The 12,920-nt window shown below is 38.3% G+C and overlaps 1 protein-coding gene across 5 annotated transcripts; it reads right to left on the bottom strand.

Moving 5' to 3' along the window:
* Positions 1–325: 325 nt before the first annotated feature.
* LOC127422588 (G protein pathway suppressor 2-like) lies at positions 326–12,227 on the bottom strand. 5 transcript variants are annotated; one of them, XM_051666265.1, is made up of 12 exons: positions 11,665–12,227; positions 11,210–11,355; positions 10,487–10,596; positions 10,227–10,339; positions 10,011–10,090; positions 9,453–9,532; positions 8,909–9,083; positions 7,770–7,853; positions 6,011–6,087; positions 5,790–5,870; positions 2,472–2,555; positions 326–1,035 (listed from the first exon to the last, which is right to left on the bottom strand). In XM_051666265.1, exons 2-12 carry the CDS (start codon positions 11,301–11,303, stop codon positions 943–945), a joined length of 1,071 nt encoding a protein of 356 aa, XP_051522225.1. In that variant the 5' UTR covers positions 11,304–11,355; positions 11,665–12,227; the 3' UTR covers positions 326–942. The 5 variants fall into 5 exon arrangements, with proteins under 5 accessions (XP_051522225.1, XP_051522208.1, XP_051522217.1 ...); XM_051666248.1 differs by having other exon boundaries at positions 11,210–11,327; XM_051666257.1 differs by having other exon boundaries at positions 9,453–9,529; positions 11,210–11,327.
* Positions 12,228–12,920: the final 693 nt, after the last annotated feature.

Below are 12,920 nucleotides of genomic sequence, written 5' to 3'. Positions count from 1 at the left end.
CATTAACTCACAATCTGCCTGATTGCTTAAACTCTAGAGAAATGTGGGCTCTAAATGTAACACTGAAAAAACTAGCATGCTTTAAAGATGAAGTGGATATGTGGTCAGTGTGCAGCTGAATACTCTGGAATTCCCCGGTTATTACGTAATGTTTTACAAAAAGACATAAGAGATAAGTGATTGAACTGAATTGTCTTCATCAAGTTGTTTTACATAGGCCAAAATCAAAATACACCATCATCAACATTTCACTCTACAATACAATTAGGTTAGAGCCTAATATAGACCATAGACTCAAAACATTAAAATGATCACAAAGGCCAAATTATTTTTTTCTATACAACTATTTATTAACATCAATATTGTTAACAAGCTCTGTTTAACAGATTAATAATAAAATTAATGTTTTAAGTGCAATTTTTGGAAATTCAATTGGTTAGCTAAAAGGTTACATTTACAATTTAAAATCATATGAAAATATTATGTCCCTGTGGCATCTTGCCTTCTTGAATTAGGGAAAAAGGTGCATTCATCAACTTTAATGCAAGTTATAGGCAGTCCTGAGTGGGAGGCCTGTTACAGAACTTAGAAACAGAATCTTGTTTAGTTTAGTTGTTTTAAACAAACATATTTAACTCTAGTTTTGTCATGTACTGTTGCTATTGTGATGGTTGGCACAGCTGTTATTAATGTTTTTAAAATGGATAAAAAAGAAACATTAAGACACATCCCACTGTAATATTTAAGTACATTTCATACCCAGTTGCAAAGGGAGGTCTTGTAGTTGAAGGACAACAGAGAAAACAACTTGCTTGAGACAGTAATACACTATGATACCAAGCTTTGTGTGCTGTGTGACTGTGAGCTTCCCCCCAATGTGCATGTGATGAAACTTTTCCTCCATCCCTAACATCTTGCATTTGGTTAAACTGAACTGGATAGCTATTTACCATGGTGATAAAACCTCTGCCCTGATTGGCTGTGAGAAAGGTAGGTATGGCGAGGGGATGGTTGAGAAGAGCTCTGAAACGTAGCCTGTTCAAGAAAAGGGGGGAAAAAACATTACAAGCTGGGAGTCTTAGAGTCTGTTTACACCTGGTACTAAGATGAGTTTCGGGTGATCTGATCACAAGTGGTCAGCGTTAAATACAGGTCTAAACGTTTTTTTTATCACCTTTTCTCCTTAATTTGGCATGCCCAATTCCCAATGTGCTCTAAGTAATAGTGGTGGCGTAGTGACTGTCCTCAATCCGGGTGGTGGAGGATGAATCTCTGTTGCCTCTGCGTCTGAGACAGTCAATCCACGCATCTTATAACGTGGCTTGTTGAGCGCGTTACCTAGCGCATGTGGAGGCTTCACACTATTCTCCGTGGCATCCACGCACAACTCACCACGCGCCCCACCGAGAGCGAGAACCACATTATAGCGACCACGAGGAGGTTAACCCAATGTGACTCTACCAACTCTAGCAACCGGGCCAACTGGTTGCTTAGGAAGCCTGACTGGATTCACTCAGCACGCCCTGGATTTGAACTTGCGACTCCAGGTGTGGTAGTCAGAGTCTTTACTTGCTGAGCTACCCAGGCCCCCTGTTTAAATGGGGTCTTAAACATTTCGTGATCAAATCAAAAAATCACATGTGACCACATCGCATTTGAGGTGTAAACGCTAATCCGACCTGAATGCGTCCAGGACAGCAGTGAAGCGCCACCCCTCATCTGTCAATCAACCGCTGCACTTAAACAAAACAAGAGTCTAAACATTGTCGGTTACGAACAACTTTAAAAGGAAATAACTGTCCTATCTGAAAATTTTAAAAAGGTCAATACATACCCCAAGCTATCTGGTATCAACTTACAATGATACAGATGAGAAGCACAAACATCTGAAGCTCAGGTTAACACAGGATCTCCATCAAAACAATGGATAATTCTGCTCGAAATGTTGGGTTTGTGCTTAGATTGAATTTCAACTGCATCTGCGCCGGGTTTGTGCTTAGATTGAATTTCAACTGCATCTGCGCCGGGTTTGTTCATGCCTTCTATGTCTTTTATGACGTTGCCGTTTATTGTCATGCTGTAGCACACTGACAGAGTGATTGATGTGTGTCGTCATGAAATGGAGACCCTCCCCTCGAAATCCAAATACAAGTGGTCACAGAAGATGCATTTAAGTGACCAGGTGTAAAAAGTGATGTGTCTCACCTGACCACATGATCAGATCACCCGAGATGCATCTTAATACCTGGTGTAAACGGGGTCTTACTTATGCCACTCTTCTTATACAGACTTTAAAAGAATCTTATTCAGATATCAAATTATTGCAGTTATTAATAACTAACATTAATACACAATTAATCTATGGAGCTTTTTCTTAGTCAGATGCCTGATGATTTTCAATCAAAACACTACACATACATGTATATGTACTGTATCTAAAAAATAGTATACTTAGTTCTGACAGGACTCACTGCATGTGCTTGTTGTGTGGCCGTTCCATGCGTGAATGCGCCTGGGGAAGCGGATCTTGGTGGGTGTGCGTATGGTAAGCCAGACTGTCCAAAAATCAAACAAGAAATTGTCAACTGCAAATGGCTTTAACTAAGGATAAAAAAAGCATAGATTCACAATGCTCAGTCCACTGAACATCTGTTATAATAACACTCCCTTTGCTTGCATTCCGAATTAGAAAAAAAACTTCTTGAAATCTGTTCTAACATTCAGACAAAGATGCATTCTATGAAATTTAGACAGAAGCTGTTTAGACAACAGAAATCTAAAAGGATATGAATTATATCCTCCAAATAATCAGACTTTTACTGCTGATCTAAACACAGCCTAAAGGCCTGTTCACACCAAACCCGTTTTTTTCGGTACGAATGTTTGTTCCGAACAAACATTTGTACAGTAACAATGGAGTCCGATGACAATCCGAAGTATTTTTAAGGAGAGTCTTCTGATTTTTTTTTTTCTGACTGTGATGAAAACTGACTGACCAGTGAGATAAGACATGACCAATGTGATTTTTGTCAGTCATTGTAGCTGCTCAATCCAGCATGCTGATGGCGCTAATCAACTGGCAAACACCAGCATTGGACCTGTAGCTGATACACATCTGAAAATTACAAACTTTAACATAAATAGTTGCAGTTCATGAACCGTTTATACTGCAGACATAATCCCGTTCTGTTTTTGAAAGTCTGCTTATGGTGTTTTGTCTTAATGTGCATTATTTAATATATATATATATATATCACTGTGCCTGTTATATTTTCATGGCATTAAAAATAGCAGCGAGGTTCAGCAATTCATTTGGACTAAGCTCGTAGAAAAATCCCATAAAAACATTTGTTACATGCAATGTTTTAGGCAAACAAATTGCAGAACCACACTGCTATTTTTATTGCAAGGATAATATAACAAAGTATTGCAATAATTTAAATAAAGAAAAGGCAGTGAGCCAATATTTTCTTTTATATTATTTTTTTAATATTAAACTGTTTTTGTTAATGTACATTATTCCACGTTGTGGAGATGGGGGCGTGGTCGAGCGACATTCTATGGAGAGTGAGGCCTGGAGAGGAAGAGCAGTAAGGATTGACAGTTGTGGGAACTTATCTCTAACAGCTGTTTTGTATTGCAGTGAGGGCTGGAGAGATATATAAGGACAGTTCAGGCTGCCAGAAGAGAGAGAGACCGACCTGAGTGTGTGTGTGTGTGTGTGCCCTGCTGAAAAGCAAACCGTGTGTTAAATTGAGTGATAAAATTTTACGGGGATTATTTATCCGGCTCCTGCTTCCTCGTTCCTTCCTGAACAATTGACTTGTTACACACTAGGGCTGAAACGATTAGTCGACGTTTTCGACAATAAAAAAACTGTCAACACAAATTTTCGTTGTCGAATAGTCGATTGATCTCATTTAATGTAACATGAGATCACATTAAACTAATGATGACGCACAAGAGCAGCACTGCAGCTCGCGCCTGACTGAGGAGTGGAAGAATTACACAGCTCACAGTCTAGATGCACTCTAAACTTTCCAAACAGCTTCAGGTGATGAAGATCGCAAAGTATGATGGAATTATAATGCAAAAATACAAAATATGTAAATACAGAAGCACTCACGTTGTGGAATAAGCGGAGCCGGAGCAGCCGCTCCGCCGAAGCAAAACTTGCGTGTCGAGCGTCTTTAAAGGAAAAACCCCAGCGTTACATCTTTAATGCAGTTATATTTAATGTGTTATAGCTTTATTAAAGTTCAAATAATAAGGAAGCAGGTCATGTAAATAACTACAAACTCTGAAACTGCCATTTCTCTGTGCGGTCAGAGCCTCTTCTATGAGTTGCGCAAAGTGTCCTGATCTAAGGGGAGAGATTGAAACTGCACCCTGCTGAGGCACACGCTGGCGTGGGGACGCTCATCCCTCGAGCGCGCACGCTTAATGCAGCTAGATTATAACGTGATGGCTTGCGACTTATTGGATCATAATGTATGTTACTGTGCATTTTTTATTGCATCTTTTACCACTGAGCTACACAGGCCCCCGAGAGAGTTTGTTTTTTTGCGAGTAAAAGATGGATTGAAGTGAACAGAAAGGTGAGAAGGTAGTCTTCGCCCCATTATACACTGCAACAAAATACATTTTTTTATTTGTTTTTATTTTGACTTGTTTTCCAATATAATCATCTAAAACTCCTTTAAAACAATGTAAATTTTAAATGATTCAAAATATCTAAAAATCCTTTAAAAAAAAGATGCATTCACATGAGAAGCAGCATATAAGATATTTAGACTTGCTTTTAGAGAATAGATCTTGAATAAGTATATTTTGTCTTTACTGCACTTGCAGAAGTATAACCAAGTGAAAAAATACACTTATATACAAAAGACACTTATATTTAAGATGCATTCTCTTAAAGCATGTCTAAATATCTTATATGTTGCTTTTCAAGTAAATGTATCTTGTTTTAAGAATTTTTAGATAATTTTAAATGGAAAACAAGACAAAAACACTTGATAACAATAGGATGTTTTCAGTGAATTTATTTACTGAATTAAATTTCATAAAAAGTATTTTTTTTCCCTTTAATTCAGTGAATGTCATTTAGAGGTATTTTTAAAAGATGACTTTGTCCTCTTTATTGTTAGTAAGCATGTTTAATACAACCTTTTAAGTCGGGACACAAGCTGAATAATCGGTTAAAAGCTAATGATTAATCATTAAAATAATCGCTGAATAATCGTAAGATTAATCGATTATCAAAATAATTGTTCGTTGCAGCCCTATTACACACGTGTATTGACATATCACTGTACCTTGTGTTATATTATCCAGGCATTATAAAAAGAGAAGTTGGGTTCTGGAGTCCTTTTGAAAGATCCTCGTAGATAAACACATGAGCAAATATAAACAGGACATATACGCATTTATGCTACAGTGCTCTTTACTAATCTCACTCACATTAAAAAACACAGATTATATACTCCTCAAAATGCATCAACAACATAGTACGAACATAATGAAACCATTATGCTGAATAAGTTAAATGAATGCTTTAACAGCATTCATTATATGAATCTCTTAACAGCTGAAGGTGCAGGGAGGACACTGGTAAACATGTTTAGAACAGCGCCGCCTACTGTACAGAAGTGAAAAATTTTAATTTCATGTTTTTACGGACTCTGTGTGAGTACACCTTCCGTCAGAGGTTCGTCTCGCAAAATCGTCACGGATTTGGTTTGAACAGGCCTTTAGTTTATATTTCATATACCAGTTTTGCCTCTAACCTTGCCAGGAGGGATCTGGACAGCAATGGAGGGGGTGGGCAGCAAACCTGCAGCACTGACATGCATGGGCCTCAGTGGACTCTGCAAATCACAAACAAGAGCAAATGCGTTCCCTTCACACATACTCATGCAACCAGTGCACCATGAAAATCAGCTGTTCAAAGTAGCTGACCTTCTTTGTCTAGTTTGTGAGAGTTTATTTCCTGACCAGCCTTACTTACAGAGTCTGTGAATCCGGACTGCTGGTTGGCATGTTCCAACTGTTTCTGCAAGGGAATCCCAGCACTCGGGATATAACCTGCAGAAAAAGAAAGGAGAGAGAGAATGGCAGTTCTGAGTTAGACAGAGAAGGGACAGAAGAATGAGATGGAAAAAAAAAGATCAATGAGAAAAATGTAACACTCATGTGACAACACTCTTTGTTGTCTACATTTAGATCCTTCAAAGGCAGCATCCTAACCAAAATGGAACCTCATAAGTAATTGGTATGAAATGCTTTTCATGGGCAGCAACAATGTAAAAAGTCACTCATGCGATCATGAAAATTAGTATTCTGGGATTGTCCATTAACCATTAAGTTATGTTTGGGGTTAATATGACCCCAGACCCTCTTCAAATAGTGAAAAAACGTATGTGTAACACTTCTCAGTGGAAGGAGGAGGCGAGAAGCAGATTTCCTGGTTCAGGTAAGGATTTTTATTTTCCTCTCTGCAGCAGGTATACACTCTCAGAGCTTTTATTTTGTTCACTAAGCTAGTCTAAACTACACAAACCACTTCACAAAATAAACTCTCAACATTGCAATAATTAACTCTTCGCTTCACACTCGGGTCTCTGGTGCCCAGGCTCTCTCTCGTATACCTGCGGTGTGGCTCTATTTATGCCGCTCTCCCCGTGCTCACTGAAATCAGAGACAGGTGTTAGACATAATTTAACTCAGGTGTAAGCGTCCTTACCGTTCTCTCTCTCTCCGGAGAGATGCTTGACCACGCCCCCGCTGCCATATATATATATTTTTATCCTGATATTTCATGCCTTTTTGTAATTACATAAGATCTTTTTAGAAATGTGATTTTGACTTGATGTTTCTGATGTCTGCTTTGACACAAGTATACATAAGTGATGTTTGGGATCATATTGACCCCAGTAATAAAAAGTTACTGAGGGCAATGGATTTTCACATACTTTGACACTCTGTTTGGTACTGAAGGTGCAATTTCTCAATACAAGAATGTCCGCACAATTGTGAAAGATGTGTCTGTGCAACTTTCCCACACCAACAACACAGACATGCACATGGACAAAGTTATTGTCACATATAGCGGTCAACGAAAGTCTGCCCATTGACCCCAGTTCATTTTCTTCAACATCCTTGATATTAGTGCATACAGTGCTTTTGTAATATTTTGAGGCATCAGCGAGTGGTGAGGTACCAAAAGGAACCGGAGGACAATATTCTTGGAGCAGCTGCAGAGTGCCTTCCAAGGTCACTTCATGCTGCACCCGTTGTGAGGGAAATTCAAAGTCAGCCTGAAGCAATCGTTTCAGAAATATATATCCTTGTTCCAGTATAGTATATAGAATATACCAATATTTGTTTTCAGAATTTTGTGTAAGTTATATGGTTATTTCTGGATTTTATTGGTTTTCCGAAATGTGCACGCCTAATTTATAGTAAAAGGAGGGGTTAATGATACAATTATTTATATTCTTTTTTTTGTTTAATATGCCCAGGATAAATGTTAAAAAAATATATTTAACTAAATATTTATTTAATAATTAATATTATTATTTCACATTTTAATCGGTGACCCCAAACAATGAAGAAGTGTGGACGATCTCAACAGAACACAAGGGTTAAGGATACATGGGGTGCAGCCTTAGATTTCGTCAAAAAAACTTTTCTTATCAGGCAGCATAATTTTGCTCTGGAACAACCTTTGTGTTTGAGTGCCTAAAAATGTTATACATCACACACACCTGGCTGAGAGGTGAAATGACTGTTGTATGTATAGCCCTGCTGCTGATGCGGCAGGTACTGCATGGCCTGGAATGCTGATGCACCTGAAAACAGAAAAAGAGTGTCATTTTCAAGACAAAAACACAACTAAAAAAAGAATATAAGAAACTTCTGATTCTTACAAGCATGAATCACACATATGCTTAAGCCCTATTTGGACGGGACTAGTTTCCCCTGAGAAGGTTAGGGAAATTCATGTTTCAGAGATGTACTTAGTGATTTTAATCCCATCCGAATCTGACAAGTCTGTGTTTTTCTCACACAACCTCTGTAAAAATTCCAGAGCAAATAACTACTGTTTTTCGGCAAACTCAATGGTCCTCTGAGGAATCTAAACCTGTCCGAATGCAAATGTCTGTGATTGCTGATTTTGCATTTTCACAACGCTACTCCTAATGTATTTTGACCTACATGAACTACCATTCAGATTGTACTTATGCGCGTCAATCTTCTACCGCTGCGTGCCTTTCAATATGGATGTAGAATATTTGCCATCCGACAAAAAAATTAAGAAAATAAAATCAACAAGGAGAGCCAAATCACATAAACCGCTAAGATTGGACACCGTAATATCAGCGTCAGGTAAGATACTCACCTTATTAATTTCTCAGCTCAATAACATAATGTTATATTTATAAAAAATCACAGATAGGTCTTGTTCATTTTAGTGGGTTTATTATAAGCAGCAACTTCTGTAAACTCGTGAAGTTTATTTTAATAGGCTTTTTAAAATAAATAATTTATAATTTATAAATAATAAATTCAAATGAAAACAATAAATTAATTATTTTAAATATATTTTTAAAATGATAAGTCATTTTAAATTTAAACAGATAAAGTTTAAATTAAAAGATGTGTTAATTTTATCACCTAAATTAATTAAATATTTTCAACCTTATGGTATGCCCAGATTTAGAAAACAGACACTCCCACATCTGTAATAAACATGGAGATCTTTAGTCCCGTCCAAATCAGTACATTAAATCTCAGACGTCGGGTGATACTAATTGTAACTCAGACGTCGTTTAGAAAACTAATCCCGTCCGAATGGGGCTTTAGTCTGCAAACATCAACTGAAGGGAAAACACACACAAGGTACCTCTGAGTTGTGAACCACTGGCATAGTTGGCTGGCACCGGCTGACTAGAGGTGAAAGGTGATGTATGCTGTGGCTGGGTTACTCCATAAGGGCTGTGACTGGGCTGGGCTCCAGAGTATTGGCCATGCTCTGTTCCACCTCCACTAAATCCAGGCTGAGACTGGTAATGACGTGTCTGGGGAGGCGGAAAGCAGACAATTCAGTTCTTCAACACATTTTTAAGCACACACACCAAGTACATACAAAAAACAACTGGTTACTGAAGCAGTCCTGGGCTTTACTTGACACTTGATTCAAGCAAATATATTCAAACGAGAGAGCTTTAGGATTTGCCAGACAGCTTTCCACTTTTTGTGTAGGTCAGTTTTTTTTAGCATTTACTTTATAGGATATTTTATAGAGTTAACAGCTCTTACATGTCATGAGCATTAGCCAGTGTGCCACAGCTCTGGTCAATGGACATGCCCCTTGTCATTGAAAAGAATTGTTTGTTTGCAACAATTATTTTTAGACATAATTAGGTTGCTTAAATGGTCACACTCACAGGCATGACTGGAGACTGGAAGAGCTGTTTACTGCGTTCCCCAAGAAGAGCTCCTGGACGCCCATGACTCACCTGACCTGCTATGAAAAAACAAAAATTGAAAAGAAATTTGGTGAAAAGTGTAAGGCCATTCCTGGACAACAAAAAGTCTAAATCAGTGGTTCTCAAACTTTTTGACTCCAAGGCCCCCCATTGTCAGAGAAAATATTCGAAAGCCCCCCCCCCCCCATGCAGGCTATTAGATATTTATATTGTAATATATATCTATTGTAAGATATTTCCTTAAAACTTGTGATTCCAGAAATGTCTAGAACTCTATCTTCTTCATAAAAAGCAAGCTGTTGAAGGGAGTTATTACATTTTTAGCATTTTCAGTAAGTTGAATTATAATAATTATATAAAAATTATCATAATCTATCATATTTTAAATAATTGTAAGAGATCTTGAGGCCCCCTGGATGTGTGCTGAGGCCCCCTAGTGGGTCCCGACCCCCTGGTTGAGAACCATTCGTCTAAATTATCTTTGAAAGATCACTGAAGATGCCAAATAGGGGTCACCTTGCATGCTAAGAAGGTGCTGTCCCGTGTGGATGGCCATGTTTTGCTGGTATGTTGCTGAAGTCAGAGTGGTCATGTCACTGTAAACATTCATAATATGAGACAAACGCATTATAATGCCCATATAAATTATGATAGGGTAATATGCAATACTGTTTCTGCTTAAAGCATGAAAGTCTTTCATTCAAATCTTTCTTTGTTCTTCATTTTCTCTACCTCTGTTCTTTGCGTCGTCTTTTCTCCTCTTCGTGCAGGACTTTCTTCAGCTGCAGGAAAAGCTGGTGCTTCTCCTCTTGAAGACACTGCAGCTTATCTCCCATCTTCATTATCTGGAGAGAAAGAGACCGAGAGAAAAGAGAGAGAGAGAGAGAGAGAGAGAGAGAGAGAGAGAGAGAGAGATACGGTTTGGTCAGCAGCATTGAACCGTAATGTCTACATAAATTCAAATCCATTTTGTTCAAATCCACAAAACTCACTTGCTCTTTAGTCTCCTCTAACGACATCCTCTCCTCCATCTCTTTTTTCCTCTTCCTCTCTTCTTCTTCTTTCAGTTTCTGCTCCATCATTTTGTCAACCTCTTCCTCCTCTGAGATAACAGAGAAGTAACAAATTGGCAAAACAACATACGCACATTTTTAACACCGCTACGCTTCAGACTGTGACAAGGACATAAAATGGGCAATTATTCCATATTTTATTTTATTATTAAAGTGTGTTAGTTCGGGGCCTGGGTAGCTCAGCAAGTAAAGACGCTGACTACCACACCTGGAGTCGCAAGTTCGAATCCAGGGTGTGCCGAGTGACTCCAGTCAGGCTTCCTAAGCAACCAGTTGGCCAGTTGGCCTGGTTGCTAGGGTAGACAGAGTCATGTTGGGGTAACCTCCTCGTGGTTGCTATAATGTGGTTCTCGATCTCGGCGGGGCGTGTGGTTAGTTGTGCGTGTATGCCATGGAGAATAGCTAGGTCTCCGCGGTCAATAGCTAGGTCTCCGCGCTCAACAAGCCACATGATAAGATGCGAGGATTGACGTCTCAGATGCAGAGGCAACTGAGATTTGTCCTCCGCCACTCGGATTGAGTCACTATGCCACCACGAGGACCTAGAGCACATTGGGAATTGGGCATTCCAAATTGGGGAGAAAATCCACACAAAAAAAAGAGTGTTAGTTCAAATAATACACAGCTGTTTGCAGGGCTCACCTTGCCTCTTCCGCTCCCTTTCTCTCATAATGTGCTTGTGTAAGGCACGTGCCATGGCATTGGACAATTTGGGCCTCTCCAGAAGAGCTGGCATGATGGTAGGGATTGGTGGTGCCAGCTAGAGTAGAGAGGTCAGGTATAAGATACTAAATACAAAAGACATGATACATAAAATATATTTATCTGGATTTTTCTGTTATTTACAGAATCCTTCTCATAAAGATTGGAATCATATTGTAATGAGCCTATCATATAACTTTCAAATCTGGAGGGTATTTAACCTGATTAATAACATAATAATAAGAACCAATGACGCTCTTATTACTGCTGTATAACATCCAATTCAGATTAATTACAGTGACTTCATCGAAGTCTATGATGACACATCATAAACACAACTAGGGCAGCTGTCAAAAAGTTGTCAAGCTTTGCCAATGTTGATTACACCAACTTACCATAGCAATTCTAAAAACCAAAGACTACGAGTTAGAGCAAAATATAAATTAGTAGAAACGAGTTGTGGTAATTTAAGAAACAAGACAGTGAAATAAATCTGCAAACTCCCTGCACTGGATTAGCTATTGCACCACTTGACAAGCTAGCTGGCAATGCTTGCACTAGCCTGATTATCTTGACAGTCGATTCACTTAATCTGTCCACGTTCACGGAAAACAATCATGCACAGGCATGGTTTTAATCAAGGAGAATGATTTCCGTTTCATCCATTATGTTGCATTAGCAGCTGATCATTTGACTAGCAGGCTAACGGCTCAAGTAAAAGCTTAGTCAGCTTGCTTGCAAAAATCAGCCATCTACATAAAACTGAGCTCTTGCAATGAAATTCGTGGAATCTTCATGTAACGCACTTTTGTCCGTTTCTGATATTTAAAGTATGCTGAGCTTGTCAGAAGGTTTTCCTTAAAAATATGCAAAGAAGTGTGTCAGATTTGGCCAAAATAAAAATGATAGGTAACCCAGTTGTCGCACTTCCGCTATGGGCGTGTCTTGAAGTCGCCAAAGTGTTAGTGAGCATAAACGTCCGTTTTACCCTGGCTGTCATAATTTTAAAAAGCGTTTAAATATATATATATTTTTTCCTGTTTATTTTTCGAGCAAAATCCTATCTGGACACTATTAATACCTCCAGCAACTCCAAAGCCATCAAAACATTCTAATCTGTAATCTTTATAATGTTTTCAAACTTTTATAATATGTAATTTAATGTTTTCCTGCGCATATCCCTAGCATTGTGTTCTATTTTTTGCACACAAAATAAAAAAAAAAAAAAAAAAAAAAAAAACATTTGGGGTTGTCACCGTCATGTTATTCCAGACCCATACGACTTATCTTTTCTTTGGTGAAACACAAAAGGAGAAATTTGGCAGAATGAAAGCCTCAGTCACCATTCACTTTCATTGCATGTGGGAAAAAAATCTAATTAAAGTAAATGGTGACTGAGGCTGTCAACCCCTAACATCTCCCTAACAAGTCATACTGAATAACATGAGAGTGAATACATGATGACAGAATATTACATTTTTTTCTCTAAGTTCATGATGTTTTAAATTATTATTATTAATTTATCTGTTTAATATGCGTTCAATTTCTCTAAAGAGGTAACATTGATTATTCTTAGGCACAGCAGATAATACAGGACTTGTGAGAAAAGTAGTAGTCACCATCCATTAAAGACTCACACAGTCAGAGTTTA

This window comes from Myxocyprinus asiaticus, chromosome 3 (genome assembly GCF_019703515.2).
Source record: "Myxocyprinus asiaticus isolate MX2 ecotype Aquarium Trade chromosome 3, UBuf_Myxa_2, whole genome shotgun sequence".
Taxonomy (NCBI): domain Eukaryota; kingdom Metazoa; phylum Chordata; class Actinopteri; order Cypriniformes; family Catostomidae; genus Myxocyprinus; species Myxocyprinus asiaticus.
This window is presented reverse-complemented; position numbering and strand designations above follow the sequence as displayed.

Coding starts and splice junctions, on each gene's coding strand:
- LOC127422588 (XM_051666248.1), bottom strand. Junction 9,533..10,010: donor GCACCTTCTTAGCATGCAAG/GTGACCCCTATT, acceptor GTTTTTTCATAG/CAGGTCAGGTGAGTCATGGG. Junction 7,854..8,908: donor CAGTGGTTCACAACTCAGAG/GTACCTTGTGTG, acceptor TTCTGTTTTCAG/GTGCATCAGCATTCCAGGCC.